Below are 27,997 nucleotides of genomic sequence, written 5' to 3'. Positions count from 1 at the left end.
GGCGGAGACAGTTGTTTATATTCGTGTGTCTGTAACTCGTTAACTCTTCTAGTGAGCTAGAAGCAAGATTCACTATTTCAACCTAGTTGCACTACTAGGTAACAATATTATAGAAATACGCGAATAGATATAGGTTCTGATTTGAATCCAATAAGGCCGAGGATCAAGGAAAGGAGTGAACAACATATTTTAAGTGAATCTCCTTATGTGATTTTAAAAGTTGGACAAAAATAAGAAGGTAGGCTAGATTATGAAATAAGATTAAGTTGTTTCACATAGGAAACAGGCGGAAAGCATATTCTAGTATAAAGACACAACGCGCGCAGCAGAGTGGTGACCTGGCCAGAGCGCGATGTTTGGAATGATAAAGAATTCCATTTTCGGGAACACGGAAGAAACGGACTACAAATTGCTCAGCAGCGAGACCAAGGTAGGATACACCTTGACCTGTCAGTTTCAACTTTAGAGAGTGTGTGTCTGTCAGTCAAGCATTGCATCACTTGGTCGCGCGCGCCACTGTACACCTCGGTCTTGTTTGGTGCATAAACAACTGGTCATTACAGACAGATCTCTTCAGTATCTCGCAATTTAAAAAAAATAATTCTAAGACAGTTTTAGTTTGTTACTCACTTTGGTTGCAGTGAAACTAGCCTTATTGGCCCGAGCCTACCATGATCTCAAGAAAAATGTATTTTGATTATCAGTAGGCCTGTGTATTATGCATTTTATGGGTTCTGTAATGCCAATACCTTTAAAGTGTTTGACCTTTTGAAACCAACCATTATTAATTACACCTTACCTCCTGACAACTGTGAGCTCACAGTAGAGGGTGGGGGCAGATCTCTGTGTGTTCCCTATGACCTCAGTAGTGGCACCACTGTGTATACTGCTACACTAACCCTACAGCTGATAGACACATCTACAGACATTGGCCTGACAAAAAGACTGATCATGAACCTGGAACTACGTCAATCTATAACATGCAACCAGATGACCAAAAAGACTGAGGAATAGGAAAAAGACACTATCAATAGGCACATGAGTGGCCATTAAATAGGCAATAGGCTATTAGCAGTTTTGAAGTCAGTTAGTGCTAAATCTGTTAACTTCACTCGAGACTAAATGATCACACTGAAATCTCACACAGACACACGATCAGAGGAAATCTGAGAGGAGTCTGACATCATACACTCGTAATTAAAACTGAATACAGATGAACTGTCTGCACATGCTCACACACACACACACACACACACACACACACACACACACACACACACACACACACACACACACACACACACACACACACACACACACACACACACACACACACACACACACACACACACACACACACACACACACACACACACACACACCTTGGTGGGCCCTCATATTACAAATGGCTTAGAAATGGAAGGAGATGGCTTTAAAGCTAGAATCCTTAGTAGTTACATCCATTTTTTGGACTTATACATTAATGATATCGACACATTGATTCTTGAAGAATATAAAATAAATGTCTCATGAGCTTGGTTCAACTGTCATACCCCATCACCCCAATGTTGGTAAACAACGTAAATGTAAACAAACACTGTATAGCCTCAAAACATGGTTAAAACTATAATTTTATTATCATGGATGGTCAGTCCTTGTGTCCTTTCTCTGTCTGTGCATTTAAGAGTGCTTACAAAACAGAGGCGGGTGCTATTCTTTTTATTTTCATGTTTTTTTCTTCTTCACAGTATTGATATTACGCAATGTTTTAATTCCTCTGAAATTATCTTACTTGGCACCATGAATTGTTTAGTAATGACAAGACATTTGATTAGATGGACAAGTTGACAGCACAATATGCTTATTATATAATGACAGCACATTGTCTATTTCTTGATACACAAGACAGGCTCATACTCCAAGAGAACTGAATGGTTATAGAGGCCATAGTTGTCATGTAAGATTGAAATGTCAACTTCTCTGTGTGAGAGGTTCACAAACTTCCCATGAGATTGTCTGGTGACATTCAAACCAATTAAAACCTTTTGTTTAAAAGTTAGAAAAAGAAAGAGAGCGGGTTGAATATGAAATGAATTTCTAATATTAGCACATCCACAATAATTATGGCCCATGTATACCCAGCTGAGACACAGAGTAATTATTAAATACGAAGGTTGCAGGATTCCAGCTAAGCACACACACACTAATTGCACCTTTAGACTGAACTCAGGAACAAAGTGTTCAATTATTGCTGTTGGAACATGTCACCTACATGTATTGTTAATGTTGGTGACATATACCGTGGGCTCCAAAGAATTGGGACAGTGAATTTTGTTGTTGTTTTGGCTCTGTACTCCAGCACTTTTGGATAATTTTACTCTAAATAAGAATAGAATGTTTCCAAATACTTAACTTTGTAATACTTTAATGCACATATAAGTGAATTTGTCCCAATTATTTTGGTCCCCCAAAAGAAGTGCTGTATCTAAATGGTTCACCCAACATGGATGAAAATACCCTCAAGAGGACTATCTGCACTTTAACCTCATAGTCAGTGTATCATTTGAAATCCAAAGTACTGGAGTACAGAGCCAAAATAACAAAAATTGTGGAACAACACAATGGGAATGACTATGCAGTGGGCCAGTTGACACCAGTGACACATCATAGTAAGAAAACGTGTTCAAGATATGGCATTTACTGTCATCCCATCTTGACTGTAGTTATGTCTTATGAGCTTTACATTTACATTTATTCCACAGTCTCAAGGATGGGTTGCAGCCACAACTCCTTCATCAATATGAACACCAAACACGAGTCAGAAGCACTATGAACGAGTTCTCGACATCCCAATTAGACCAGCTGTAGTGTCGTGGCAAGGAAACAAATCACGAAGCAGATTTAATTTCTTTAGGAAAACAACCCTAATATTGGAAACAAACATTATTATGTTGTCATCCAGTCCTACTTTTAAATAGTGTTTTCAGTGCATAATGTAGTATTTACATTGCATTATATGTCTAGTCATGTAGCAGGCATTCGCATTCAGCGTGAGTGATTTAAAACAAGGGATAACTTAGTGGAATGGATCTGAACAAAAAAATTGGTGCTTTCAAAAATGCGGCCTTCGCAAAACTGATTTACTCAAGACTGGTTACGGAATGAGTGATTATTGTGAAACGTAACGTTCCTCTGTTAGTAATGGTTGATATTTCTCAGCATAAGCCTTCCTCTTAGGACAAGTACATCATAACATGTATAAGAACAGGCAGCAAGTCAGTGAGTGTGTGTACACACCGCATTAACCTCACTCTGCCGTGTGTGTGTGTGTGTGTGTGTGTGTGTGTGTGTGTGTGTGTGTGTGTGTGTGTGTGTGTGTGTGTGTGTGTGTGTGTGTGTGTGTGTGTGTGTGTGTGTGTGTGTGTGTGTGTGTGGCGCCTATGGTTTGGTCTTATGTAAGAACAGGCATCTTTGTCCCATTATTCTCTTTCGGCTTCATTAAACACTGCGGGGCCCTGAGAGCAGAGCAGGAAAGAATCAAATCAGCGTAATATTTTTGATCTAGATCCTTTTCTAGGGGCATTTGGCTGTCCTCTGTTCATTTCCACTCCAAGTGTTTCACCGGCATCAGTGAGCACAGATTCTGCCCATTGCATATCGCCAATCACTGCATCCCCAGCCCCACCCCCCTCTAACCCCCAAGTAGTGTGTGGCGTCCTTCCCTCTGAACAGTTTGTCAACGTGTGTCATTGGTGAATCACGTTTTGCCTCCCGCTCTCTTCCCCAGGACGGGGTCAGCTATGAGGTGCGGCGATACGATGGTGCAAAGTATGCCTCAGTGAGCTCAGAGGGGCGGACCTTTGACCAGGTGACGGGGGAGCTTGTGAGGAAGCTTCTCGTGTACATTGGGGGAAGCAACGACCAAGGTGAGCCAATCAGAGAGCAGGGCCTGTCCTGTCAGTCAGTGGACTTCATATGTGGACACATCTTTAATGAGCCCGAAGCTCATAAAGATCTAGGGGCTCGACTCAATCCATATCGCTGATAGATTCATCGCTATAGCGCAATTGAAATTTGAAGGACATTTCCTGATTGAGCCGACATATGCAGCACTTACCATGAATGCGGAAACATTGCCTTTAAATTTCGAACTAACCTCTGTAGCCCAGGTCTTAAGCACTACGGATTGAATTGAGCCACCGATGTAATGTGCATATCTGAAAGTATTGAATTGATGTAAGCAAGTAATATGGTGAAAACTCTTCCTCGTCTACCAGAGGATTTGAGTGTTATTACCATGTTACTGGCACCTATTCAGTACTTTCAGATCTTCAAGGGTGACTGAAGAAGTGTCTACTCTGTTTGATTCTAGAGGTCAGTTTGAAACTGGGCCTAAGAGGATGCAATGTACTCAATGCACACATAATACTGTTGCAATAAGTTGTCTGCTATCCCCTCTATCTGTCCTCTGTATCTTTGTTTTCCAAGGGGAGGCAATGGGGACGACAGCACCGGTTATCATCACAGTATATCCCAGGGAGGACGGTGTGATGTCACGCCGTTTGGTGGTTAGCCTCAGGATTCCCACCAACTACCAAGTCAGTCCCCCTGTGCCCATCGACAGTGCCATCAGAATCGAGGATCGACCCGGCATGACTGTCTACTCACTGTGGGGTCTCCATGCAGTCTTCACCTCACTTTGTTCTTTAATTCTTTACGATAATTGTTGTATTTAATATTCATATTCAATGATTTGATCTCTCCTATCCACCTACCCTTTCTTTTCGCAGGCAGTTTGGAGGCTTCGCAGGGGAGACTGAGTACCGAGCAGAGGCCTCTCGCCTAACCAAAACTCTTGGTGAGACTGCCCCATTTCAGAGGAAACAGTACTTCTGCTGCACCTATGACCCACCAATGAAACCCTACGGCCGACGCAACGAGGTGTGGTTCCTACAGGAGGAGCCATAAGGGAAGCATTAAGACCGACTCTTAATAACCTATAGTCACTTCCTCTCCACTGATCACTCCACATCTGGATCTTTATCCCCAAAAAATAGGATATGTGAACATAATATGGCAACAACAGGGGATTTGTTTTCAAATCAGTGCAAATGAAGGAGAGGTGATGCAAAGAAGTGTATTAAACTATTGAAAGGTCATAAAGGGGAGGGATGGGCAGCGGCCTACATAGTTACTGGTCCAAAGTAGTGCAATAGTACGGTACCATTATCAGTAACTGGATATTAAGTGGCCTGGGGTAGGAGCCACTAACCACAAAGTACTGCTGTGTGTTATAGGTGGTACATCATTAAGTTCTTAATTTTGTACACCCAGGGTTTGACACTCCCCTTAAAACATGCTTCATAGTGCTGGGAAGAAAAGCACATTAAATCAGGCTGTACACATATCACAATTCAGCAGTCTAATTAAATGATGCTTCACTTCACACACACCATAAAAACAAAATGACAGTTAAGTATTCAATAAGTTAATTACGTTTTAAAAAGCACAATTCCTTTTCCCAAGGGAGGGGATTGGAAATAAACTAGGAATTGAGCCATAGAGTAGTGATAGTCAAATGTTTTCCTGAGTATTAATTAGTTGGTGGGGAGGGTATGAAGGGGAAATGTGTTAGTCATTCCTTAAGTGTTATCATTTGAGATGTCTAATCCTTCTGTGATGATGACATGAAAACTTTAAGACAGGAGTTGTGTGTAATGAATGTTTTGGCGTGCTTGTATTTGGAGTCTTTGAATTGTAATGTTACTTATTATGATTCTTGAAACTGTATTTTGAAATACCTCTGTATAGTGTGTGATTTTCTGTGAAAATATGGAGTGACGATATCGTCAGGATTTGATAGCGTTTCATATCATAATATTCAAGATATTACTAATACGATTTTTTGTGCAATACTGACATTTCCTTTTTTAGTTCTATACAAACAAAATAATGCTTAAAATGGCACACCACTGTTTTGGATAAGTTTTACATAAACATTTATTTATTATTAGATTTTGAATCAATATAAAGAACTCAAAATAAGGAGTATGGTTTACAAACAAAATATTTCAGACATTTGATTAATTTAAGCAGATAATTAAAACCAACCAAACCTCTAACCTAAAACTAGTACAAAAATGTCCTCTCTATGCACTCTGAGAAAATAGCAATTATATGGTCTGTTAGTCACTACAACTCAGTTTAATCAGGAATAAATTAGTGGTTTTCACAGGTTAAATCGTCACAACTGCAAGAAAGCACTGTGTAGCGGGCTAGCGGCTAAATAAATACATGGCCTAGTAACCCAACACTTGTGTAATTGCACAGAGTAGGGTTTTGGTTTCAGCCGGGCTTTGCATTCATCAATACAATATACAGGGTTCGACTAGGGCATGGGTTATTCACGTGACCAGTTATCATCTCTAGGCTCAACACAAGTTATTTGTGAGATCTAGGAACATTGCATATTATCAATAGTCTCACATATGTAGCGGTACATGTCAGTGTTCCATCCAATTGCCATATTCAAACAACATGCACTTCCTTCCTTCCTTCCTTCCTTCAATAAAAAGCCAGAAATAATCTAGAAAGGTATGGTGTGCAATGAGAGCACTGGGAACTTCAGCTTTCATTCAAGGCTCTCTGGAACAAACTTAAACCACGCACCAACACAATGGAAACACTTACTGTGAACGTGAATGTAAAAATACTTTACAATACTAGTAGGAATAGAAATTGTGGTTTTGTTAATAAGCATCATAATTTTAATTGAAAATTGTTATAAAATGTATTTTGGTAATAAACCTCTAGATTTAAAAAATGCTGTAAATATTTAATGCCTATACATTCCCCATACTGCCCATCACATGTTCCTCAACAGGGCCGTTAGAAACCCTTTCCTAAGTACAGGACAGTTCCACATTCTAACAGACTGAAGGAGAGAGAGACAACCATGATAACTGAAAAGATTGAATACTTAACTGTTAAGTGAATAACCATTTACTTGGCAATTGACAAAATAAAATAAACTGAGTGGGAGGGGGTGAAATAAAGCTTTACTCATGATTAAAAGGAAACATTCATCATTTGAAAATGTCCCAACATTGTTGTGCCTCAAAATTATTTGTGTGAATTGCCAGAAAAATAATCTTGCCTTTTTGTCAATGCAGTACTTCATACTTTCCTTTCCAGTCTAATAATTATCATCCCCGTAATAATTTGCCGTTACATTTATTAGGGGATGATGGTTATTGAGCTTTAGTTGTTCTTCTTCTCTGGATAGCCTGGGTAAGGAGCAGGAGGGGCAGAAGGTGCATATGGAGGAGGCTGTTCCTATGTGGGAATAAACAGTGATAGAATATCTTCAAACCGCTGAACCAAAAACATCAACATAGCATAAAGTGCATGCACTGACTGGACATGGAGAGAATAGCAGGTCCCTTACCATGGGCATGTAGACATTGTGGGGGTTGTTGGGGTTGAAATAGGCGCTGCCTGCTGCCTCTGCTGCCTTGGCATTGCCTGAGGATCAAGGAGAGAAATGAGGGGAGAATAATGTACAGTAACTGATACAGAAGCACATGCTTCTGTAGAGTAACTGTAGAGTAGGAGAGACAATGGAGCACACTTAGCACAGTATATTGCAGCAGAATACTCGTGACAAGACATCTTCCGGACTGAATGATGCACACTTCCAACTCTATTTCAATTCTCCAAAACCCACAAATAGACACACAACTGACATGTAAATGAGGCGTACTGAGTTTAGAACAACTGGGTTGTTTCATGGGGTAAGGGAGACTAGGGGTGAGAGGGATTTTGTTTGTTTCTCCTTTTTAATATGATGTGTACCGTTTACGACATCAGCACTCCTTTCTCAGTGCCATGCGTCATGTGCTTCACATTGAGGCAGGCTGATGGGATCAGACAGATGCAGTGATGCAGACATACAGAGAGAGACAGGGAGACAAACCTGCAGGGGGAGCAGTCCAGTTTTGGGGGGCCCAGGATAGGGGGGAGGTGGGGCCATGTAGGCAGGGGCAGATGGGTACATTCCTGTAACACACGAGAGAATACCCAAAATATTCATAACAGCCTTGGGGACACATCTTTACTTGAATAGTTATAAATATTGACACCAATCAATAAAATTCATAACAATGGAGGCGTTATTGAAAATGTTTCCGTATTTAAGTGCTATGCAATCTCTAATGTAAACTTAAATCTCCTAGCATCACAGCGTTTGATTCTCAATTATCATGACCCAAACCTGCATAACATACAAACAGTTTTATAGTGATGATAAAGTTCTTTAATAACAAACCTGCGGCTGCCATAGGGTAGGGATAGCCCATGTTGCCTGGGGGAGCCTGGTAGAAACCATTCTGCTGGGGTGGGGGTTCATACGGGTAGTTCTGAGGAACAGGTGGTGGGCCGTAGCCATTCATCACTCCAGGAGAGGGATAGCCAAAGGAGGCACCTCCGTTTTGAGCAGGAGGGGCACGAGATGCTAAAACAAAGTTGAGGGTTAATCCTAAAATACAGACTGGACTACAAGAGTAACATGTATAACAAATATGTAGCCTAACAAATCTAACAAACTTTGACTGCATTTGAATTAATGAAACATGTACGATATAAACTTGAGTACAGCAGATACTGTATGTTAAATGACAAATAGGCTCTGTACTGACAAACACGGCAGTGATGAAATGACTTACCATTTGTTGCCAGTTTGAAGAGGTGCTGACCTAACTCGATGGCTCCCCCACTGGAAAAAGACATCTTGAAGCTCGCCTGGCCTTCCCAGCCTCCTGAAACCAAAGAAATGAGTGTCAAAACATTATATATATTATTATATATACATTATATCACACTTCAATTTCTATGACTGCTGCTAAACACTACTATTGCTGCAGGTATAAACTTTGACACATAGACATTGTAAAGTAAAATGAGATTGTGGTTTACAGACTGATGTCAGCCTCGGAAAATATCTGGCCTTGGCAAATCACCCTTGCGTCATTGATTCACTTCTGCATGTATTCCTAGGACACATCAGGCCATACCTGGGACTGGAGGCCATAAACACTGCATGCTCTACAGTTATTTCCTCATGAATGTGTTGAATGCTATGGGAGGACAACAAACTGCTGCCTACCCCCAGCTTCAGCAGACACTGTGCCCCTGATGTAATTGGCAGCGAAGACTGGCTGCTCAATGCTGCAGCCCTTCATCAGGTAGTACGGGAACATCACAGACCCCAGGCTGTCCTTGGCATTACTTGACACAAACACCAACTGAAACGAGGACAAACAGAGAGTAAGAGGGCAATGAGATGGGACGCAGAGCACTGGTAGTCCTCCAGTTTGTGATACTCATCGTTTGATGTGACGCAGACAGGATGGCGTGAGTGGTGAAACAGAAGAGTTTTTATTTGTATTTAAAAAAAAAACAACTTTTACCCCTTTTTCTCAATATCCAATTGGTGGTTAAAGTCTTGTAGCTACAACTAGTCTTGTAGCTGAAACTACCCTACGGACTCAGGATGGTCGAGAGCCATGCGTCCTCTGAAACAAGACCCTGCCAAGCCACACTACTTCTTGACACACTGCTCACTTAACCCAGCCGAACCAATGTGTTTGAGGAAACACCATCCAGCATGCGACCGGCCCGCCACAAGGAGTCACTGGAGTGCGATGGGACAAGGGCATTCCGGCAGGCCAAACCCTCCCTAACCCGGACGACGCTCGGCCAATTGAGCACCGCCTCATGGGTCTCCGGATCGAGGTCAGCTGCGTCACAGCGCCTTAGACCGCCATGCCATTTTTGAGTTTTGATGTTGAGTCTTTTCCCAACAAAATGATGTTAGGATATATAAGTTAGCCCATTAAAGCATTGGGGAAAGTAGTGGTATGTGTTAATTGTAGGGGGGCTGGAGATCAGAAATGTTCGGTGCGAGAGGCAGGTTGAGCTTTCCAGGGTTAGAGTAGTGCAGAAGTTGTCGTGTGCTAAGGCACTTAAGAAAGTAGAGGAAGATGGGTCAAGGGGGAGGGATCCTGAGAGGAGTGGTGTGAGTAGAACAGTATCAGTACAGAGGGATAGGCTAAAAAGTTATATGTTTCAGTAAGATTGGATTTTTAGCATTTATAGCAATGGTTATCAACTGTACTGCAGGTATGGAACGTAAGTCGCAGAAAATTGAGGTTGTGGTGGCAGCTGCAGAGATGTATTTGGGTGTGTGAGACTTGACGTCAGAAGAGTTACAGGGTGTGTTCAGTGGTGGTTTCCCATCCTTTCAGGCTGTTGAACGGAGGTAGGACTAAATAGATTTAAATAGTGGAGCAGGGTGGTGGGTTTTTAGTGAGTGCAGGGTTAGATGGTAGGGTATTTGTAGATTGTTTTGTATAGATTTCTTTAAGCAAAAATAGTTATATTCCAGTCTAGTAGGTGATATATTCCAGTCTAGTAGGTGACGGTAATGCAACATTTATTGGATGCCAATCGCTATTAAAGAAAAATGATTGTCTTCCAACAGGCACACAGGACCAGCATGGTCAGATAATAAACATACCCTGTATGGAGTGAGGTAAACAGTCCCTTTCTTGGTCCCCCTCAGCAGGTCTGTCTTGCTGGTGACATCACTGAAGGACAGCTCCACATTCTTGCATTCCCTCAACACACTAGTGGATGATAAATGTTCAGTGTAGTGAATTTAAAGACAAATAGGTATAGTATGTAAGATAGGTCAAATACTGTCGCAGAATCGAGCGTCAAGGAACATAGTGGGATTCTGTATGGTCTACATCATTTCACATAGGCCTACTATTGGCATTTCACATACTGGTTGGTTGGTTAAATCTAATACTTCCAGAATGTGCCAAATCTAACTATTATGAAAAGTTCTTCGTATATTTCCTAAGTTCCTGTTACTTTATCAACTTCCTAAAACTGTCACACCGTTTACTTTAGACTCAGGTGGTAGTAGAGGCGGGCGGGCTCACTCTCTTTGTTGACTTTGCTGTGTCTACCTCCCTGGAAAACAAACTTATTTAGCTAGCTTACTTGTACATCTAGTTTTACTAAAGTAAGAAAATATATCTAGCTAACGTTAGCGTTAATACGTTCCTAAGGCGTAATGATGATTGACTGACTTGGTACTTAGGTAGCTTTTCCTGCCAGCAAGGCCAACGACAACGCTGACTGAGAGTTAGCTAACAGTTAGCTAGCTAAAAATAATTAAACCAGCTAGCTAACGACGTTAGGACTACAAAATAGCGCTTGCTGAATGAAAAAAGCAACCCAAGTAGCTAACTGACATTGGCTAGATTTCTATTAACACTATGTACGGAAGCAATCTTGCTAGCTAACATTACCATAACAGCTAACTAAGCTACCTTTAGAAAGTGAGCTTCGTGGCAATTAATGATTCACTAACCTCTCGCCGTTGTTTATCAAAACTCCTCCGTTTTGAGAATGATTTCGATTTAAAGCCATGTTCAGATAGTCCAATATACTCTTCGTCAGGTACAGCTACACACTGGAAATAAGAGGAATGCCCCAAAAACCTCAGTGTTACGTCACAGGATCAGCTGTTTCATGTGCTGTGACTGCAATGTTCTGTTGGCCAACATTGTTTCCCATATTGTCAACAAGCCTTTGAATTGAGACTGTCATATAAATCTAGTGTGTTGAGGTTAGGTGAGATATTTGAGATTGGTTTGGATGAAATAATACAGCATTGTGGTTGTGAAGAGAGCTGAGCAGGCCTAAGGAGTGTAAAGGCTTTTCATATATGATTAATTATTGCTTAAATATCATCCATTATTTTATGTTTTTATAGAATGTGCTTCGAGTTTGCCTCTCAGTCATAGTCCAATACTAGAACATCTAATGGGTGGCTATATATTCCAAATTGGGTTATATAATTCTGCTTGTACATCCAACACATGTAATGGAAAAGCTAGTAGGCCAATTGTGTAATCAGTTTATGACTCATGAGTCATGACTTATGTATGGTCCAAAAAAAGGATGGAATACAGAAAAGAAAACTACATGTGAACATTTTCTCATCACTTAGTTTAACTATGTGTATATCATGTCCATTCCACTTTTAACTGACATGAGGCATGTCTCGTCTCAGTGGGACAACTTTTAATTTAGCTGCAATTATGTGGATCACATGAATTTACAAGTAATTTTGCTCAACGGTCTTCCTCAAATTGCTACATGCAAAAAGTAGACTTCCAAGCATTGTCCTATATAGCTATTTGCATCCTGTTCTGTGTCTGCATGACATGGGGGACAATGCCATGCAATGGGCAGAGTGACAGTAGGCCTACTGAACACAGTGTTTATAGTATGAAGATACAACATTCTATTTAATTTTGTGGCTTCCAATATGTAGCAAGAAGATGGGCCTGGCTATGTAATAAAATAAGATAGTTCTTTATTCATCCCCAAAAGGGCCCATTTGATTGAACCAGCCAATACATAACACCACCAATACATACACAACAAAGGACACACTGACATTAATAGCAGCACATCATCAATGAATATAAGCGCTCATGTTAAAATGCCTCATAGCATAGGGACTGAGAAATGATCATGGCAACTGTGAGAGAAGAGAAGGGGATTGAGGTTGTTATGTAATAATTGCATTTACTGACCCTGAGGTGAACATGAATTGCCTAGTATTGTATGCAGAGTGCAAATGTGCCGTACACTACCTTCACTTTACTTTGAACTTTTAATCAAGGGTGATATGTCCTTATTTTCCTTCGGATTCAACATAGTATTACAATGAAAGTCCACAATATAGCAGAACTTTTCCCCACAGTAAAGAAAACAATGGGGTAAACGTTGGAAGGATCGCTTAATAATAAATAAAATGTATTCATAAACTGAAATGTTATCATTCATTCAGTCACGGATGTATTACATACAGCAGGCCACCATACAGTCACACTGTGATAATTGACTTAATCACCTGTAGGCTAACAAAGCCTGACGCAATGTCCTGCCTTATCACTCCAATTACTGGTCTTGCACGACACGTTTCTTCACTACACAAAGAAACCACACAAATACCGCGCAAAATATTACTTTTGTCACAATTGTATTGTTCAATTGTGAATCATTTAACAAATTAAAACATAGCATAACTTGTAGCCTAACAATGCGACTTATGATTTGTGTAATTTTTGCATTCTTTGCGCCATATTACCGATGCCTTTCAACTCTCGTGCAGCAGAAAACCGCTCAAACTAGAGCACAAGATGCCCTGCCTCGAGTCACCTGCACCGCCCGACGAATACGCGCAGTTTTTGGTCAAGCGGTTCTTCATAACCTGCACGTAAAAGGTAAATAGCCCTCTATATCTGCAGATTATGTTTGTTTAATTAGAATGTATGGTATGCTGGGTGATCTCCTTTTCCCCAGACAGGTCTGGAGTCAGTGTGCCTGTGCCAAAAGCCAAAGAACATTGTGGAGTGAGAAGGGGAGAGAAGAATGGTGCCCTTTCTTTCCAGAGTCGATATGACAGTTGCTACACACAGGTTGAGGTATGGTAATGTATTTTTTGTTGTTCATTGCACTGAGAGGTCTTGGTCTGTGTGTAAACCGACTGATTGCCATATCAAACCACTTTGGTTTATCTTTAGGGTGACACAGTGGTTGTGTCTTTGAGAGTCCAGCTAGATGCAGGGGATCAATGGTACAGGGTCAATATTAGCTGCCCCCTACTCAAGAGGATGGCCCAGAAACCCATCATCGGTCGCACCTGTGAGTTCATATAATGTCATAGGGAGTGAATTTAGATGATTTATCCCACATAGTGATTGCAGTGGCATTTAGTACCACCTCTGTAAAAGTAATTATTCCAATTTACTTTCCTTCAGCACGATCAGGAAAATGCAGCATCCATAGAGCTTTGCGTGTGGACTGTGGTCTCCAGGATATCTCCAATGATGGCTGTCTCAAACTGGGATGCTGCTATGATGATCATGACTCAACTTGCTATTACAGAATGAACAGTAATGGAATTAGTTTTGTGTGTATTTTGTACAATTGAGAACATGCTTCTGGAAGAAAGTATCAGCAGAGGGATAGTAACTGTTGTGGTGAGATTGGCGCATAGTGATATCAGAGATTAAATGTCAAGAATAACTCCTTGTTTCTGTCTCCTCCTGCTCTCAGCCTGTTCTCTGGATGGCCATTTTGTGTTCTCTGTGAAGGCAACAGACACTGACCCCCCAATTAACCACAACAACCTTGCTGTCAAGGGTCAGCCACAATGCTCTCCTGTAGCTACCTCTGCAGATACAGCTGTCTTTAAAATCGGGGTGAGGGAGTGTGGCACAAAGATGATGGTGAGTCAGTCGGCCTAGTTTAACTTCTGCCCTATTCTACAGTAGTATACTTCTGTCCAGAATGCCTCTGGTAGTAGTATAATGCTGCTTTTTCTTGCAGTGTTGAATACTCTTAGGTATGCTAAAATAACTTGTTCCCCATCTTATATTTACAGGTGAATGGGGATGTTGTAAGCTATGAGGTAGAAGTTGAGGAACTGCATCCAAAGATTACAGGCAAACATTCTCCCTTCAGGTAGCTGCGTATTTCTCTTCCTGCCTGTGGACAGTGCACTACAATTTGGACTACTTTACCATATCGTGGCTTTAGCCAGAACCTAATTGCTTGAAACTGGAGTAAATGTTTTGAATGAGACTTGGTTTGTAGTCTGCAGGTCCAGTGTCAATACGAGGGGTCAGCTCTCCTCCACACTGATCTGTGGTCCTTAAACCCAACTAACCCTCCACCTGTGACTGCACTGGGGACTGTCCGAGTGCAGATGAGAATAGCCACAGGTACTGTAGTAAAACAATATGGTTTCCACAGACCAAGCAAGGGATGCCAAATCCAATCACTGCAAGTATATGGCATCAAGAGTTGTCACTTCACACACTGTTACACTGGTAGACCTCCATCATCCTGGCCCTTTCTCTTTTTTCCAGATGAGTCCTTTACCTCTTTCCTCCCTGAGGACCAGCTGCCCCTGACCCTCTATCTGCATAAGCCTGTGTATGTGGAGGTGTCAATCACGCCACCCTCCCCTGACCCCAGTCTCTCCCTGCGTGTGCGTGACTGCTTCGCCTACCCTGCCTCCAGACACTCCGTATGGACACTACTCTATGATGGGTGAGAGGGAGGGAGGGAGACAAAAGTTTTCCTATACTGACTCAAGATGAATCACAGTGAATATGAAGACTGACAATATACATTGGTTTAGTAGTCTCACTCCCATCCTTCTCCCTGACAGCTGTCCTAACCCTCTGGACAACATGAGGAGTTCTGTCCCAGTGGACAGTCAGGGGAAGACAACCTCTCACTCCCAGGTCAGGAGGTTTGATGTCAAGACCTTTTCCTTCGTGGACCCTGAGACGGGCAATCCCAGTGTGGAAGAGGTAAGGTCTATCCTATTTATCTGAAGAATCTGAACATTTTGCTAATATACTGAACAAAAATATAAACACAACATGTAAAGTGTTGGTCCCATGTTTCATGAGCTGAAATAAAATATCCCAGAACTCTTCCATACACACACAAAGCATATTTCTCTCAAATGTTGTGCACAAATTTGTTTACATCCCCTGTTAGTGAGCATTTCTCATTTGCCAAGATAATCCATCCACCTGAAATGTGTGGCATATCAAGAAACCGATTAAACGGCATGATCATTACAGATGTGCACCTTGTTCTGGGGATAAGAAAAGGCCACTCTAAAATGTGCAGTTTTTTCACACAACACAATATCTCAGGTTTTGAGAGAGCGTGCAATTGACATTCTGACTGCAGGAAGATCCACCAGAGTTGTTGCCAGAGAATTTGTTTATTTCTCCACCATAAGCTGCCTCCGTCGTTTTAGAGAATTTGGCAGTATGTCCAACCAGTCACACAACCGCAGACCACGTGTAACCACACCAGCCCAGGACCTCCACATCCGGCTTCTTCACCTGCGGGATTGTCTGAGACCAGCCACCCGGACAGCTGATGAAATTGAGGAGTATTTCTGTCTGTAATAAAGCTCTTCTGTGGGGAAAAACTAATTCTGATTGGCTGGGCCTGGCTCCCAAGTGTTTGGGCCTATGTCCTCCCAGGCCCACCCATGGCTGCGCCCCTGCCCAATCATATGAAATCCATAGATTAGGGCCTAATTTATTTATTTCAATTGACTCATTTCCTTATGAACTGTAAAATTGTTGAAATTATTGCATGTTATGTTTATTTTTGTTTGATTATATATTGTCAAAACAAAGATCTCTTGGTCCTCCATCTGCTACAGTGTTTCCCAACCCTGATCATCGATGACCCAACAGTACACATTTTCATTGTAGCCCCGACAAGCACACCTGATTCAACTAATCATCAAGCCCTCAATGAGTTGAATGATATGTGTTTTGTCCAGGACTACAATGGAAATGTGTACTGTTGGGGTACTGGAGGACCAGGGTTAGGGAAAAACACTGATTACTGAATCTTGTCTCTCAGGTGTACTTTTACTGCTGGGTGGAAATCTGCACAGAGGAGGAAGAGTGTAAACAACATTGCTCCATCACCTGTGAGTGTTTCAGGTCTCTATGTTCTACATTCACCCTAACACTGTGAATTGGGTTATTTCATCCAATAGTCATGCTGTCTCATCCTCTTCCATCCAGCACCTGATGGTGAGAGGGCGAGGAGGGAGTCTGGGTCAGACCGAGTCGCCCAGTTAGTCTCATTTGGTCCTGTTTTGTTGGGTCAGAACAGTAAGGGAATCATAGTGATCTGAATATAGGTAAGCACATTCTAAATAGGGGATAGTGGGGTAAGTTGAGACTTTTTTTTTTACATTCAACATCACTCTGTCAAGGGAAATGTAGAATTCTTTCTAACAAAGATATCTACTTATTTCAGGATGTGGATCCCTGGAAATAATCAGAATGAATTTAAGCGTTAGTTTTGAAAACATAGCTTGACCCCGAGTAGTTGAGCCACCTACACATTTCTGTACTGAATTAAATATTACCATCTTTTTAAAATCCTGTATATTTTTCACAAACACAATTCAACACAATCACAATTGCTCTTTTAATAAATTTAAGCATATTTCAACACAGGCTTAACACCTAACGTTGTACTTTTTTACACTTAACATTATAATAATGCCTTGCATTATGCCTGGGAAGAACTCTTACATTTTCTCACTTGCCTTTGGCTCAACTTACTCCACTGCAAACATTTTTACTATATTAACCAACACAACGATGCACTTTCATGCTAGGCTTAGGACCACATATTGAAGCTTATAGACTCCAACTGATGTATAGAACAATCTTTAATGATCTATTTTAGTTTAGATCCAAGCATCATAACTTGCTTACCTCTTTTTCCATGTGGTTTCTTTCTTCAGACTCCATGAAATTACATCTTCATACCCAAAATGTCTCAACTTACCCCACAGCTGCTGTATGAGTGGAATAAAACTGACTAACATTCTCTTGCTGGTGGCCCTCAGCATTTCAGGTGTAAATGTACTCTGCCACGGTCATCTGTACCTCCATCCTGTTCTTCCTCCTGGTCGATGAGTTGTTAAGTGGAAGAAAATGACGTGGAACTGGAAATGATGAGATTGGCCTACAGGTTGAACAAGCCCAATAAAGTACCTCTATGAACACTTATTTACAATTGGTATTTTATTTCAACTACCATTAAATACCTTCACTGGCCATGTGCATTCCAAATGTACATCACATGTATTATGCTGCCAGTTTGCCTTTACCAAAGTGTCAAAGGTCACCTAAACTGAATACATAGCGCTACACCTGAAAGTTCAGTCCCTTGCGAAAGTATTCGGCCCCCTTGAACTTTGCGACCCTTTGCCACATTTCAGGCTTCAAACATAAAGATATAAAACTGTATTTTGTGAAGAATCAACAACAAGTGGGACACAATCATGAAGTGGAACGACATTTACTGGATATTTCAAACTTTTTTAACAAATCAAAAACTGAAAAATTGGGCATGCAAAATTATTCAGCCCCTTTACTTTCAGTGCAGCAAATTCTCTCCAGAAGTTCAGTGAGGATCTCTGAATGATCCAATGTTGACCTAAATGACTAATGATGATAAATACAATCCACCTGTGTGTAATCAAGTCTCCGTATAAATGCACCTGCACTGTGATAGTCTCAGAGGTCCGTTAAAAGCGCAGAGAGCATCATGAAGAACAAGGAACACACCAGGCAGGTCCGAGATACTGTTGTGAAGAAATTTAAAGCCGGATTTGGATACAAAAAGATTTCCCAAGCTTTAAACATCCCAAGGAGCACTGTGCAAGCGATAATATTGAAATGGAAGGAGTATCAGACCACTGCAAATCTACCAAGACCTGGCCGTCCCTCTAAACTTTCAGCTCATACAAGGAGAAGACTGATCAGAGATGCAGCCAAGAGGCCCATGATCACTCTGGATGAACTGCAGAGATCTACAGCTGAGGTGGGAGACTCTGTCCATAGGACAACAATCAGTCGTATATTGCACAAATCTGGCCTTTATGGAAGAGTGGCAAGAAGAAAGCCATTTCTTAAAGATATCCATAAAAAGTGTTGTTTAAAGTTTGCCACAAGCCACCTGGGAGACACACCAAACATGTGGAAGAAGGTGCTCTGGTCAGATGAAACCAAAATTGAACTTTTTGGCAACAATGCAAAACGTTATGTTTGGCGTAAAAGCAACACAGCTCATCACCCTGAAAACACCATCTCCACTGTCAAACATGGTGGTGGCAGCATCATGGTTTGGGCCTGCTTTTCTTCAGCAGGGACAGGGAAGATGGTTAAAATTGATTGGAAGATGGATGGAGCCAAATAAAGGACCATTCTGGAAGAAAACCTGATGGAGTCTGCAAAAGACCTGAGACTGGGACGGAGATTTGTCTTCCAACAAGACAATGATCCAAAACATAAAGCAAAATCTACAATGGAATGGTTCAAAAATAAACATATCCAGGTGTTAGAATGGCCAAGTCAAAGTCCAGACCTGAATCCAATTGAGAATCTGTGGAAAGAACTGAACTGCTGTTCACAAATGCTCTCCATCCAACCTCACTGAGCTCGAGCTGTTTTGCAAGGAGGAATGGGAAAAAAAAATTCAGTCTCTCGATGTGCAAAACTGATAAGACATACCCCAAGCGACTTACAGCTGTAATCGCAGAAAAAGGTGGCGCTACAAAGTATTAACTTAAGGGGGCTGAAAAATTTTGCACGCCCAATTTTTCAGTTTTTGATTTGTTAAAAAAGTTTGAAATATCCAATAAATGTCGTTCCACTTCATGATTGTGTCCCACTTGTTGATTCTTCCCAAAAAAATACAATTTTATATCTTTGTTTGAAGCCTGAAATGTGGCAAAAGGTCGCAAAGTTCAAGGGGGCCGAATACTTTCGCAAGGCACTGTAAATATCAGATATTAACACCTATCCTACAGCCCCAGAAATAGCAGAATACAAGGGTGTCTGTTAGAAAACATGAAGTGATCTTAAGGTAATGATTCTCAACTTAGGAATCAAATACCAATCAAACTTGAAGACTCCATACATTACTGTATCAGTGACAAACAAGAACTATACAAACAGAATAAATTGATATTTATTGACATCAATGGTGTGGTTAGGTGGTTTAAAAAACAGGAAGGTGGGGAGAAACTTAATTCAGTAAGGTCGGAACTTCCTCTGTGCTCTTAGCAAAGCAATTCGCTGTTTGTCCTCTTCAAACTTTTTCCTCAGTTCAGCGATGTCTGAAAGAGAGAATAACCCTTTTCAAAATGCAGAGTGACTGAGTAATATGGACAGAGTTAGCAGTGAAGCCAGAATGACTGAACAAAAAAGTTAGTTTTACACTAAAGAATAAAAGGATTTCACCACACATTGTGCTTCTGTTGTGATCAAATGACTAGAACCATAATAACTTACGTTCTTTCTGTGTGTTTCTGTGCTGCCAGGTGTAGAAGTTCATGAGCTCCTTTCGCTTCCTCTTTCTGCTCTCCTTCTGCAGAGCTTTCTGATTGGATACCTCACTGTGGGGGCGGGTCTTGGTCCCGCTTTTAACCCTGGTAACTTTTACCCAGCCCTCCTCATCCTCCAGCTGCTCCTCAGCCTCCTCCTTTTGTCGCTCTGCCTCCTGGGTAAGAAAAAAAATGTTAACAGAAATACCAAAATGAGTTGAGATTGAGATACAGGGGGAGAATTTGACCTCTTCTTTTCTCTTATCATAATCCTGCATGAAGGTGTCAACTGCCTCCTGTAGTTTGTCTGGCTGAGCAAATGACTGCTTGTACTGATGAATCCATTCTAAAGGCAAAGAAATAAAAGCAAGACAGAAGTGAAGGGCATGTTAAATACTGTATTAAATCTGGGTGAAATGTCTTTCCAATTTTATACATTCTGCCGATATTTAGAAAAGACCAAGCATCTAGAAGAGCACTTTAAAGCTCACTCACTCTGTAGACCTGTCCACACAGGTCGCTGCTCTGTGGAAACAACCAATGGGACATCATGGGGATGGGACTTCACTGCTGTAATACTGCTGGCCTTCTGAAACACGATGTAACCCACTCTGAACCCCTGTAGGGAATGGAAACAGAAAAGGTGTCCATAGGCACTTCAATAATCAATCTGATCTAAACACTGAGCTTCATTGTCCGGATTCAGGGAATACCTGTTTTTGTGCTGGTGTGAAATACTTGGCCAGCTTGGGTCCTGAGTGCTCAAAGGACCCTGGCTTCTCTCTCAGCTCCACAGACTGAACAGGACCAAACTGAGAGAAGAGCTCCTTTATCACACCCTGAAAGACAGAAAGAGATTAGTACATTTATACCTTATTTAGCCACAGACAGCTGTAGCACAAACATTTCATTTTTCTGTAGACTTGATAATAGTACAACAATCACATGCACACTGATTGGTAATTGACAGTCTTTACAACATAAACGTACCTCAGAGCAATATGGGGGAATGTTAAGGACAAACAGTGTTCTGTCCAGGGGTCTTTGTGTGGTTTTCTCTGCTCGCACCCGGTGCTCTTTTACACATATTTTGTGCTGGGCAACACTGTCAGTACTGAACTGTAGAGAAAGCACTGAGAAGAGTGGTTCAGTCAGAATACAGTCAAAACAGAAACATATGTCTAGGCAGGTCCTAATACATTGTCTACAACTCCAGGGAGACGCAGAAGTTACTTATGGCTTCAGCCTGAGAGTAAAACATAGTAGACAATATTTGCTTAAGCTACATGATGTAGTCCAAATAATATACAGACATCAAGTTGAGCGATTTTAATCGTTAAACACCAACAACCTCAAGACTCATGTGTTTACAAAGTTTGGTCTTGAAGCAGGCTTAAATTGAGTGTTCGACATACGTTGTGGAGTTAGCTAGCTTGAAGCCAAGCTAGTGTGGTTGAAACAGAATGAGACCATGATCGAACTAACAAACCCAAAATTATATTTTTTAAATCACATTCTCCGTTTACGTGTGTTATTTTAGCAATGGTTACCTGTAAAACCTCCTGGAATAACACAAGCCTGGTTGGCATGTTTCGTCTTGGACGGCGCCATCTTCTTTGCGACCTCTCACACCGGAAGTAGAAATGGATTGGTTGTCTAAATATGCTTAATACAAATCCCCCCACCAAAAATGTTAATCCTACTTTTTAGAGGCTCTAGCTGTGTATCACAGGCGTTCTCAAAATGGGGTCCAGGTGTACTGCAGGGTTCCGCTGCTCAACATATTTAACTTTTTTTAAAATTAATATTACTAACAGATTATACGACTTTTGGTCAAGGGATCCGTGGAATAAATTTAAAGTATGTAATAGAGCACTATGTAATAGTATTTATTTACAATTTATGTCCTTAGCCCTGGGCAACTGGGCCAAGGGAGGCTCAGGGATATTGGTATTCACAGTACGACACCATTTATACATTTTTAAACTCAATACTATTCCCAAATTAAAGTTTTAAAACAGCAGCTTGCTCTCTGCCTCATGGCAAAACATGTAGAATTACAGAATAGCTTTAAAGCTGGAACAAAACATGTCTGCCCATGACAAAATTAAAACGGCTACATTTTCTCTCAGATGCCAAGAGCAGGGTCTGGGACTTTGTCTGCTGTGCTTTGCTGGGCAAACCATGCAAAACTCCCTGTAAGCCCTTTTTGAATTGCACTCACGTTGTAATCTGTTTATGAGGGGGTCCCTGATCAATTTACTATCACAAAAGGGATATCCGGCCCCAAATGGTTTTGTGAAGCCCGGTCTAGCAGACAAAGACACTAATGCAAAATGACCAAAATTCTATTGAGAAATAAGGATATGAACCAATGATTTATATACGCACATCAATATGAACACATCTTTATAAAGCAACATATTTATTGGCAGTAATTAACTTGTACATAGATCTGACCTCACTACCATATCTTCATGACTGACATAAAAGGCAGCTGTAAAAAGCAATTTACAGACAGTTGAACATAAATTGAGCAAATTAGCATAACTTCTCTGAGCAAAAAGCAATAGAGTAAAATAGTCACAAATAAGCATAGAACAACCTGAATGCCACAAAAATGAGAATGGCAAACCAAATACCACAACGGAATATGAGCATGTGTACAAGTCATTCTGAAATCAAACTTTATATTATGTCCAGTACAAGAACAACTGTTGCCTGTAGTTCACAGTACAATTATCTTCATGGGTTTGTACATCAGGTCATAGTGAGACCATCGGTTGGGGGGGGGGGAGACTCCAACCAGCACAAAACAACCTCATGATTCCAAGAGGGGTGTTCAATGTGAACTATTTGAACAGTTGTAAAAGTGAACCATGTGATATCCCCCCACCAAATTTGATTAAAACAATAAATGAACAAATCAGACTGCCTCACATTGGTCGGTTATGAGACATGCATCTATGTAGTTCGCCACGGCTACAAATGGTTTTCTTTCCTAAAAATCTGGACGACGGCACCAGTGTTAATTTTAGATGTTACAACCTGCCAATGATCAGTCACAATTTATACAAATACAGTATCATGCTATTTGATCATCTCAGTAGATGTCTCTGTCAAACAAGAGGGTGGATGTATTGTGTTGTGTGACACGCATGTGTGTGGATGTACTAGAAAGTTATATCTTAATGCGGAAGGCTGTGCACTGTGAACCAGGAGACTCTGTGGTAGAGGGGTTCTGGACAGTAGATTTGAACAGGGCCTTGAGGATGGTCTGGGGATCCACCTCAGGTGTGGGTTGAGAGGAGGCTGGACGACCCCCGGGGCGAGACAAAGAGAGGGGCAGACCCTCTTTCCTTCCAGTGCCTGGTGTGTCACTGAGCCTCCTGTGAGAGAGAAATAGGGGATTTTATGTAAGTCGCTCTGGATAAGAGCGTCTGCTAAATGACTTAAATGTAAATGTAAATGTATGTGATGCTGAAAGACAACGTGCATTGCAATTGGAAAGGAAGAAATCATGCACATTGTGGACTACAATTTAATACTTTGATTTGCATGCAACGCAACCAAGGGAGCAGTGAGAAATATGAATATAACAGAGACAGACAGAGAGAGACTTACAAAAGAATGGGCTGGTCTGAAGTGATGACATTCCCCTGTATGTGAAGATTGCACTTCATGGGCTGGCCTTGGGAAGAGAATGAATAAAGATTTAAGAAAGTAAAACCAATGACTTCTCAGATAACTATTCATCATCACCTGCATCATTACCCGAGGCTGGTCCCCCCAAAACTCAAATCAACCTTAAAATAAATGTTGCCCTTGCTGAAGGCCCTTACCATCCAGACAGCGGTTGTTGTATTTCCTGTAGGCGCTCACAGCATCCTCCTTCCTCACAAACACCACTTCAGCAATCCCTACCTTCACCAGCCTCGCTCGCTTCAAGGCACCGCACACACAGAACAGCTCCTGTGGACCGTCACAAGAACACAGGAAAAAGGTCAGTTGAATGTGCTAAATGAGTCATGGCTGCATCATAAGCAGGTCTGCAATTTACACACAGCTAGAGAGAGAATCTAAAACAGCAGAGAATGACACAGCATGAGGCACTTACCACTATGTCCTCTTCAGTGACACGGGGGTGCAGATTATTCACTGTTATTTTAGTCCCCTCCAGAGGACTGAAGGTAGGCTGAAGGGGTGCACCAAAACACTTTACAATCAAATACAAGTCACACCAACACAATAAGCCAATGCTAGGCTTTATGTTAATCTATCGTCAACGAGAATAGGCTGATTACTGACCCCAAGGCTTGCTATGCTGCCAACTAGTGATGTTAAAGGCCCAGTGCAGTCCAAAATGTGACTTTCCTGGTGGCAGTTATATGTTGAACACTTAATTGTTTGAAACCTGGACACTTTCCTTCATATGAAAAAATGTCAGTTCCTTTTACACATGCAAAGCATTTTCTGTTGGTCACATAATTTTACTGTTTTAGAACTAATTTAACCGCTTGTTAACTGGTTAGAGCAGGGGTGGGCATTGGTGTCACACTTTTTCTCCATCCCTAGCAAACACAGCTGGTTAATCAAACTGCATTCTAAACTGAAGATCATGATTAGGTGATTATTGGAGTCAGGTGTGTTAGCTGGGGCAAAACTGTGACCCCGAGGACTGGAATTGCCCACCGCTGGGTTACAGATATATACTTTAAGATTTTGACAAGGAGGCCATTTATCTACTTCCCCAGAGTCAGATAAACTTGTGGATACCATTTGTATGTCCCTGTCCAGTATTAAGTTAAAGGTAGTTTTGCGAGCCAATGATAACTAGCATTAGCACAATGACTGGAAGTCTATAGGTATCTGCTAGCATCCCTACCAACACATTCCTATAGAGATGACCTTATGTAATCCAGTGCTCCAGTAGCTGAGTGAAGGGGCATGTGGAGACTGACCTGTGGGGGTGGAGGAGGCTGGGAGTTGGGCTCCGCTGTGGGCCCTGCCTGCCGGAGGGTCCTGGAGATGGGCTGTAAGGCGAGAGCAGAGGAGCGGGAGGCCCCTACACTAGGGTTGGGTCTTGTGGGTGCCACAGGCACTGGGGGACGAGGAGCGGTGTACGCATCGTTTTTGACTACTTTAGTGATGGGGGCTGACATAGTGAAAGGGCAGCCCAGGGTGCCAGGCTGTTGGAGAAAGAGAGGAAGCATTGAAACTTTTCAGTGAATGAATGGAAAGTTGAGTGAGACACCAATGCAGCCAGTGTGGCAGTATTAAAGGGATATTTGAGTTATATTGAATAATAAAGAATTACAGATAATTTAGGAAAAAGCAATAGAAAGAGAGAAAAGTTAAGAAAACATAGCATAGTCTTCACACCCGTGACTGCAGCATATGGTTGCCAGTAGTGGTCTTCATCTGTTTGCTAGGGATATCATCATCACCTGAGAAAGACTGAGTGAGAGACGGTACGTTACTCACATATGCATTGCAGTGGCGCGCATGACCAGCAGAAATCAACCAAATTCAGTTGATATACTCTAAAGAAAACTTTATTATCTAAGACCATTTTAATAAATTCCACCATCTAACTTCTGATTCATATCTTTTCAAAAAATGTCCCTTACCTGGGAACCCCTGCTTGGCATTTTCATACGGATCCCACTTGACATCCCTACCGGTCTTTGCTGCTAAAAAAAAGTGAAATAATATCATTATTCAGAAGAAGGTGAATTAATATACTTGACTCTAAAAGCATGCTACAAATAACTAAATAGCAAATAAGCCTAGTTGAACTTTAAACTAATTTCCAATTAACTTCAGCTAGCAACTATGTTTGGAGTGAGGCTATGCTTTACCACTATAAACAATGCAATAATTTGCATTTTCTCTTATCCGTGCACATCTTGAGTGACAAGTGGGCAAATTCTGTCTAGTAGCTAAGCATGGATAATATTAGAGCAGATCCTGGACCTGTGGTTACTATCACTTTGGAGCCAACTGTCTGATCACTTACCTGGATGGTTTTGGTGATCTTCATGGGTGCCGCCATTCCTTGGCTTGGTGGAGCTCCAATGGTCCTCTTGAGGCTCAGCCTATCACGAGCATCCATCATCCTCTTAGGTGCACCCCCCAGCTGTGGCGTAACCCCAGCTCTAATGTTCATTCCTTGTAGGTTGGGGGTAAACTGCCTGGCATTTGCACTGGCAATGTCGTTGGACGTGTGTATCTGTATCTGCTGCACATGTGTCTGTAGCTGTGCTGCTGGTATCTGCTGTAAACTCTGTGGGGTAACATTAAATGTATTCGGACCTCCTTTCCGTGAGTTGATCATCTGTCGGGCATCCTGGACCCCACCTGCTCCTCCTCCGCCACGGATTCGGAAGCGGGCATCTTTCTGGCCAAGTTTCTCTCTTGCATCCTTCACTTGAAAAGCTGGAGGAAGCGAAAGCAGGACAAGAGTGAGCAGAAGGCAAGAAACCATTCCAATGCCTGATCTGACTTGCAAGAATTCATAACAGAACGTAATGTAGTCCAACAGTAAAATGTGTAGTTTGAAACAAAATATTATTTTGTAAATGAGGCTAAGGTAAGAGAGACATCCAGATCAGATCAGATCTCTTGAAGTCTCAATAAGCATTTTTCATGTCCACTTGACACAAAATCAATCCGTCAAATGGAATACATCCCTCTACTTCTCAATAGGGCAATAGGCAGGTCCTCACACAAAATACCTGCTTTAACTCTGGCAAAGGCTGGGGCATGTATTAATTTCACCCATTACCTTGAGCATTGCTCCAATAAGCTGTTCAGAATTAAATAATTGAGTTCCAACAAAGTCATTCTGTTGAATATTTGATACTACTGAAAGGCTATTTGCCCTGCAGGCCAGGTCTTGTTTTTTGTTACCAGTTCCTCCTCCTCCACCAAGTCTCTGTCTGACATCTGTCATCCCAATTTTCTGTCGGGCATCAAAGGTCCTCCCGACCCCTCCAGCACCCCTGCCGAACATAGGCCTGAAAGACAAGAGGAAGAGGTCGACATTGGTGTCAACTAGTGGTAGCCTAATCCTCCATGATCTAATATCCACATTTAGCAAAACACACATGGGGCTCGTTTAACACCAGCTATAGTATTTGATTGTGTCCTACATTCAGTATGGCTCTCTAGGTATACTCAAAGCGATATACAAAATCAAACAGTGTAACGTTAAATGTTCTGATATGCGCTCCTTGTGTTTTCCAAAATGTGAATTAGATAATGGAGGACTAGGTTACAAGTAGTTGACTACATATGGCTCTAGGTAGAGGATCTACAAGACTGCCTGGCGCTCTGTACCATATCTATAGGTATACTAACTAGTTACGCTAAACGTTTCTGCGTTTGTAACCATTGTTAGTTTATAGCTAACTACCGAACGTACATTCCAGCTAACTGTTTACCTTATTCGGTTATTTTTTGGTCGATAGCTAACTTACCGTCATCAATTGCTGATAAAAAATTGTTTTACCTAGTTAGCTAACAAGTTAAACGGAGCACTGATAAATAGCTAGCTGCGTGTATTTTGCTCATTGATATCAGGGAAATCAGTATCTGCAGTGTAGCGATAGATAGTAACGTTAGCTACATGATTGTTGCTAATCCAACGGCGAGTACAGGCCTTGAAAAAGGACCGCTGAGGAACTGAAATAGCCGAGGCTTTCTGGAAAATGAATTTCTTCATTACGTTGAATGATACAACTCAAGGCATAACGTTCATAAATTGCATTCAAACTCAGAAATTGCTAAATTAATACCTTTTAATTGTTTCTTTGTTGTTGAAACCGCGTCGACGTATCACTTCGTCCAAAGAAATATCTTCCATCTTCTTTGACTCAAACGCGTGAGTGATCGTAACTGGACAGTGAAAAACGAGAAGAGACTATGGAAGGCAAGTTGGATCAAAAATGGCGA

General features: G+C 41.5%; 4 protein-coding genes and 1 pseudogene across 6 annotated transcripts; 2 read left to right on the top strand and 3 right to left on the bottom strand.

The window, feature by feature from the left end:
* Positions 1-19: 19 nt before the first annotated feature.
* LOC135554241 (heme-binding protein 1-like) lies at positions 20-6,562 on the top strand. The gene is made up of 4 exons (XM_064986407.1): positions 20-430; positions 3,788-3,926; positions 4,489-4,669; positions 4,791-6,562. Exons 1-4 carry the CDS (start codon positions 353-355, stop codon positions 4,966-4,968), a joined length of 576 nt encoding a protein of 191 aa, XP_064842479.1. The 5' UTR covers positions 20-352; the 3' UTR covers positions 4,969-6,562.
* Positions 5,976-11,659, bottom strand: LOC135554240 (WW domain-binding protein 2-like; annotated as a pseudogene).
* A 1,624-nt stretch (positions 11,660-13,283) lies between these two features.
* Positions 13,284-17,690, top strand: LOC135554875 (zona pellucida sperm-binding protein 4-like). The gene is made up of 12 exons (XM_064987307.1): positions 13,284-13,360; positions 13,451-13,568; positions 13,668-13,788; positions 13,905-14,039; positions 14,203-14,375; positions 14,531-14,610; positions 14,743-14,870; positions 15,018-15,201; positions 15,323-15,467; positions 16,552-16,621; positions 16,719-16,837; positions 17,558-17,690. Exons 1-11 carry the CDS (start codon positions 13,284-13,286, stop codon positions 16,829-16,831), a joined length of 1,344 nt encoding a protein of 447 aa, XP_064843379.1. The 3' UTR covers positions 16,832-16,837; positions 17,558-17,690.
* A 1,980-nt stretch (positions 17,691-19,670) lies between these two features.
* LOC135554239 (ribosomal RNA-processing protein 7 homolog A-like) lies at positions 19,671-21,680 on the bottom strand. 2 transcript variants are annotated; one of them, XM_064986406.1, is made up of 7 exons: positions 21,592-21,680; positions 21,032-21,174; positions 20,755-20,880; positions 20,537-20,660; positions 20,290-20,387; positions 20,010-20,217; positions 19,671-19,834 (listed from the first exon to the last, which is right to left on the bottom strand). In XM_064986406.1, the coding sequence occupies exons 1-7, from the start codon at positions 21,650-21,652 to the stop codon at positions 19,749-19,751; spliced, it is 846 nt and encodes a 281-aa protein (XP_064842478.1). In that variant the 5' UTR covers positions 21,653-21,680; the 3' UTR covers positions 19,671-19,748. The 2 variants fall into 2 exon arrangements, with proteins under 2 accessions (XP_064842478.1, XP_064842477.1); XM_064986405.1 differs by having other exon boundaries at positions 20,010-20,387.
* A 769-nt stretch (positions 21,681-22,449) lies between these two features.
* LOC135554237 (polymerase delta-interacting protein 3-like) lies at positions 22,450-27,956 on the bottom strand. 2 transcript variants are annotated; one of them, XM_064986403.1, is made up of 10 exons: positions 27,841-27,956; positions 26,954-27,060; positions 26,061-26,479; positions 25,672-25,734; positions 25,424-25,498; positions 25,003-25,230; positions 24,159-24,236; positions 23,884-24,013; positions 23,666-23,732; positions 22,450-23,430 (listed from the first exon to the last, which is right to left on the bottom strand). In XM_064986403.1, the coding sequence occupies exons 1-10, from the start codon at positions 27,906-27,908 to the stop codon at positions 23,223-23,225; spliced, it is 1,443 nt and encodes a 480-aa protein (XP_064842475.1). In that variant the 5' UTR covers positions 27,909-27,956; the 3' UTR covers positions 22,450-23,222. The 2 variants fall into 2 exon arrangements, with proteins under 2 accessions (XP_064842475.1, XP_064842476.1); XM_064986404.1 differs by having other exon boundaries at positions 25,672-25,731.
* Positions 27,957-27,997: the final 41 nt, after the last annotated feature.

Source organism: Oncorhynchus masou, chromosome 14, assembly GCF_036934945.1.
Source record: "Oncorhynchus masou masou isolate Uvic2021 chromosome 14, UVic_Omas_1.1, whole genome shotgun sequence".
NCBI lineage: Eukaryota > Metazoa > Chordata > Actinopteri > Salmoniformes > Salmonidae > Oncorhynchus > Oncorhynchus masou.
This window is presented reverse-complemented; position numbering and strand designations above follow the sequence as displayed.

Coding starts and splice junctions, on each gene's coding strand:
- LOC135554875 (XM_064987307.1), top strand. CDS start 13,284: ATGCCCTGCCTCGAGTCACCTGCACCGCCCGACGAATACGCGCAGTTT. Junction 14,376..14,530: donor AGTGTGGCACAAAGATGATG/GTGAGTCAGTCG, acceptor TTATATTTACAG/GTGAATGGGGATGTTGTAAG. Junction 14,611..14,742: donor GGCAAACATTCTCCCTTCAG/GTAGCTGCGTAT, acceptor CTTGGTTTGTAG/TCTGCAGGTCCAGTGTCAAT.
- LOC135554241 (XM_064986407.1), top strand. CDS start 353: ATGTTTGGAATGATAAAGAATTCCATTTTCGGGAACACGGAAGAAACG. Junction 3,927..4,488: donor TGGGGGAAGCAACGACCAAG/GTGAGCCAATCA, acceptor TTGTTTTCCAAG/GGGAGGCAATGGGGACGACA. Junction 4,670..4,790: donor GGCATGACTGTCTACTCACT/GTGGGGTCTCCA, acceptor TTCTTTTCGCAG/GCAGTTTGGAGGCTTCGCAG.
- LOC135554237 (XM_064986403.1), bottom strand. CDS start 27,908: ATGGAAGATATTTCTTTGGACGAAGTGATACGTCGACGCGGTTTCAAC. Junction 25,735..26,060: donor AGATCACCAAAACCATCCAG/GTAAGTGATCAG, acceptor ACTTTTTTTTAG/CAGCAAAGACCGGTAGGGAT. Junction 24,237..25,002: donor AGCCTCCTCCACCCCCACAG/GTCAGTCTCCAC, acceptor GCACCCCTTCAG/CCTACCTTCAGTCCTCTGGA.
- LOC135554239 (XM_064986405.1), bottom strand. CDS start 21,652: ATGGCGCCGTCCAAGACGAAACATGCCAACCAGGCTTGTGTTATTCCA. Junction 20,881..21,031: donor TTCCCCCATATTGCTCTGAG/GTACGTTTATGT, acceptor TCTGTCTTTCAG/GGTGTGATAAAGGAGCTCTT. Junction 20,661..20,754: donor TCACACCAGCACAAAAACAG/GTATTCCCTGAA, acceptor CATTCCCTACAG/GGGTTCAGAGTGGGTTACAT.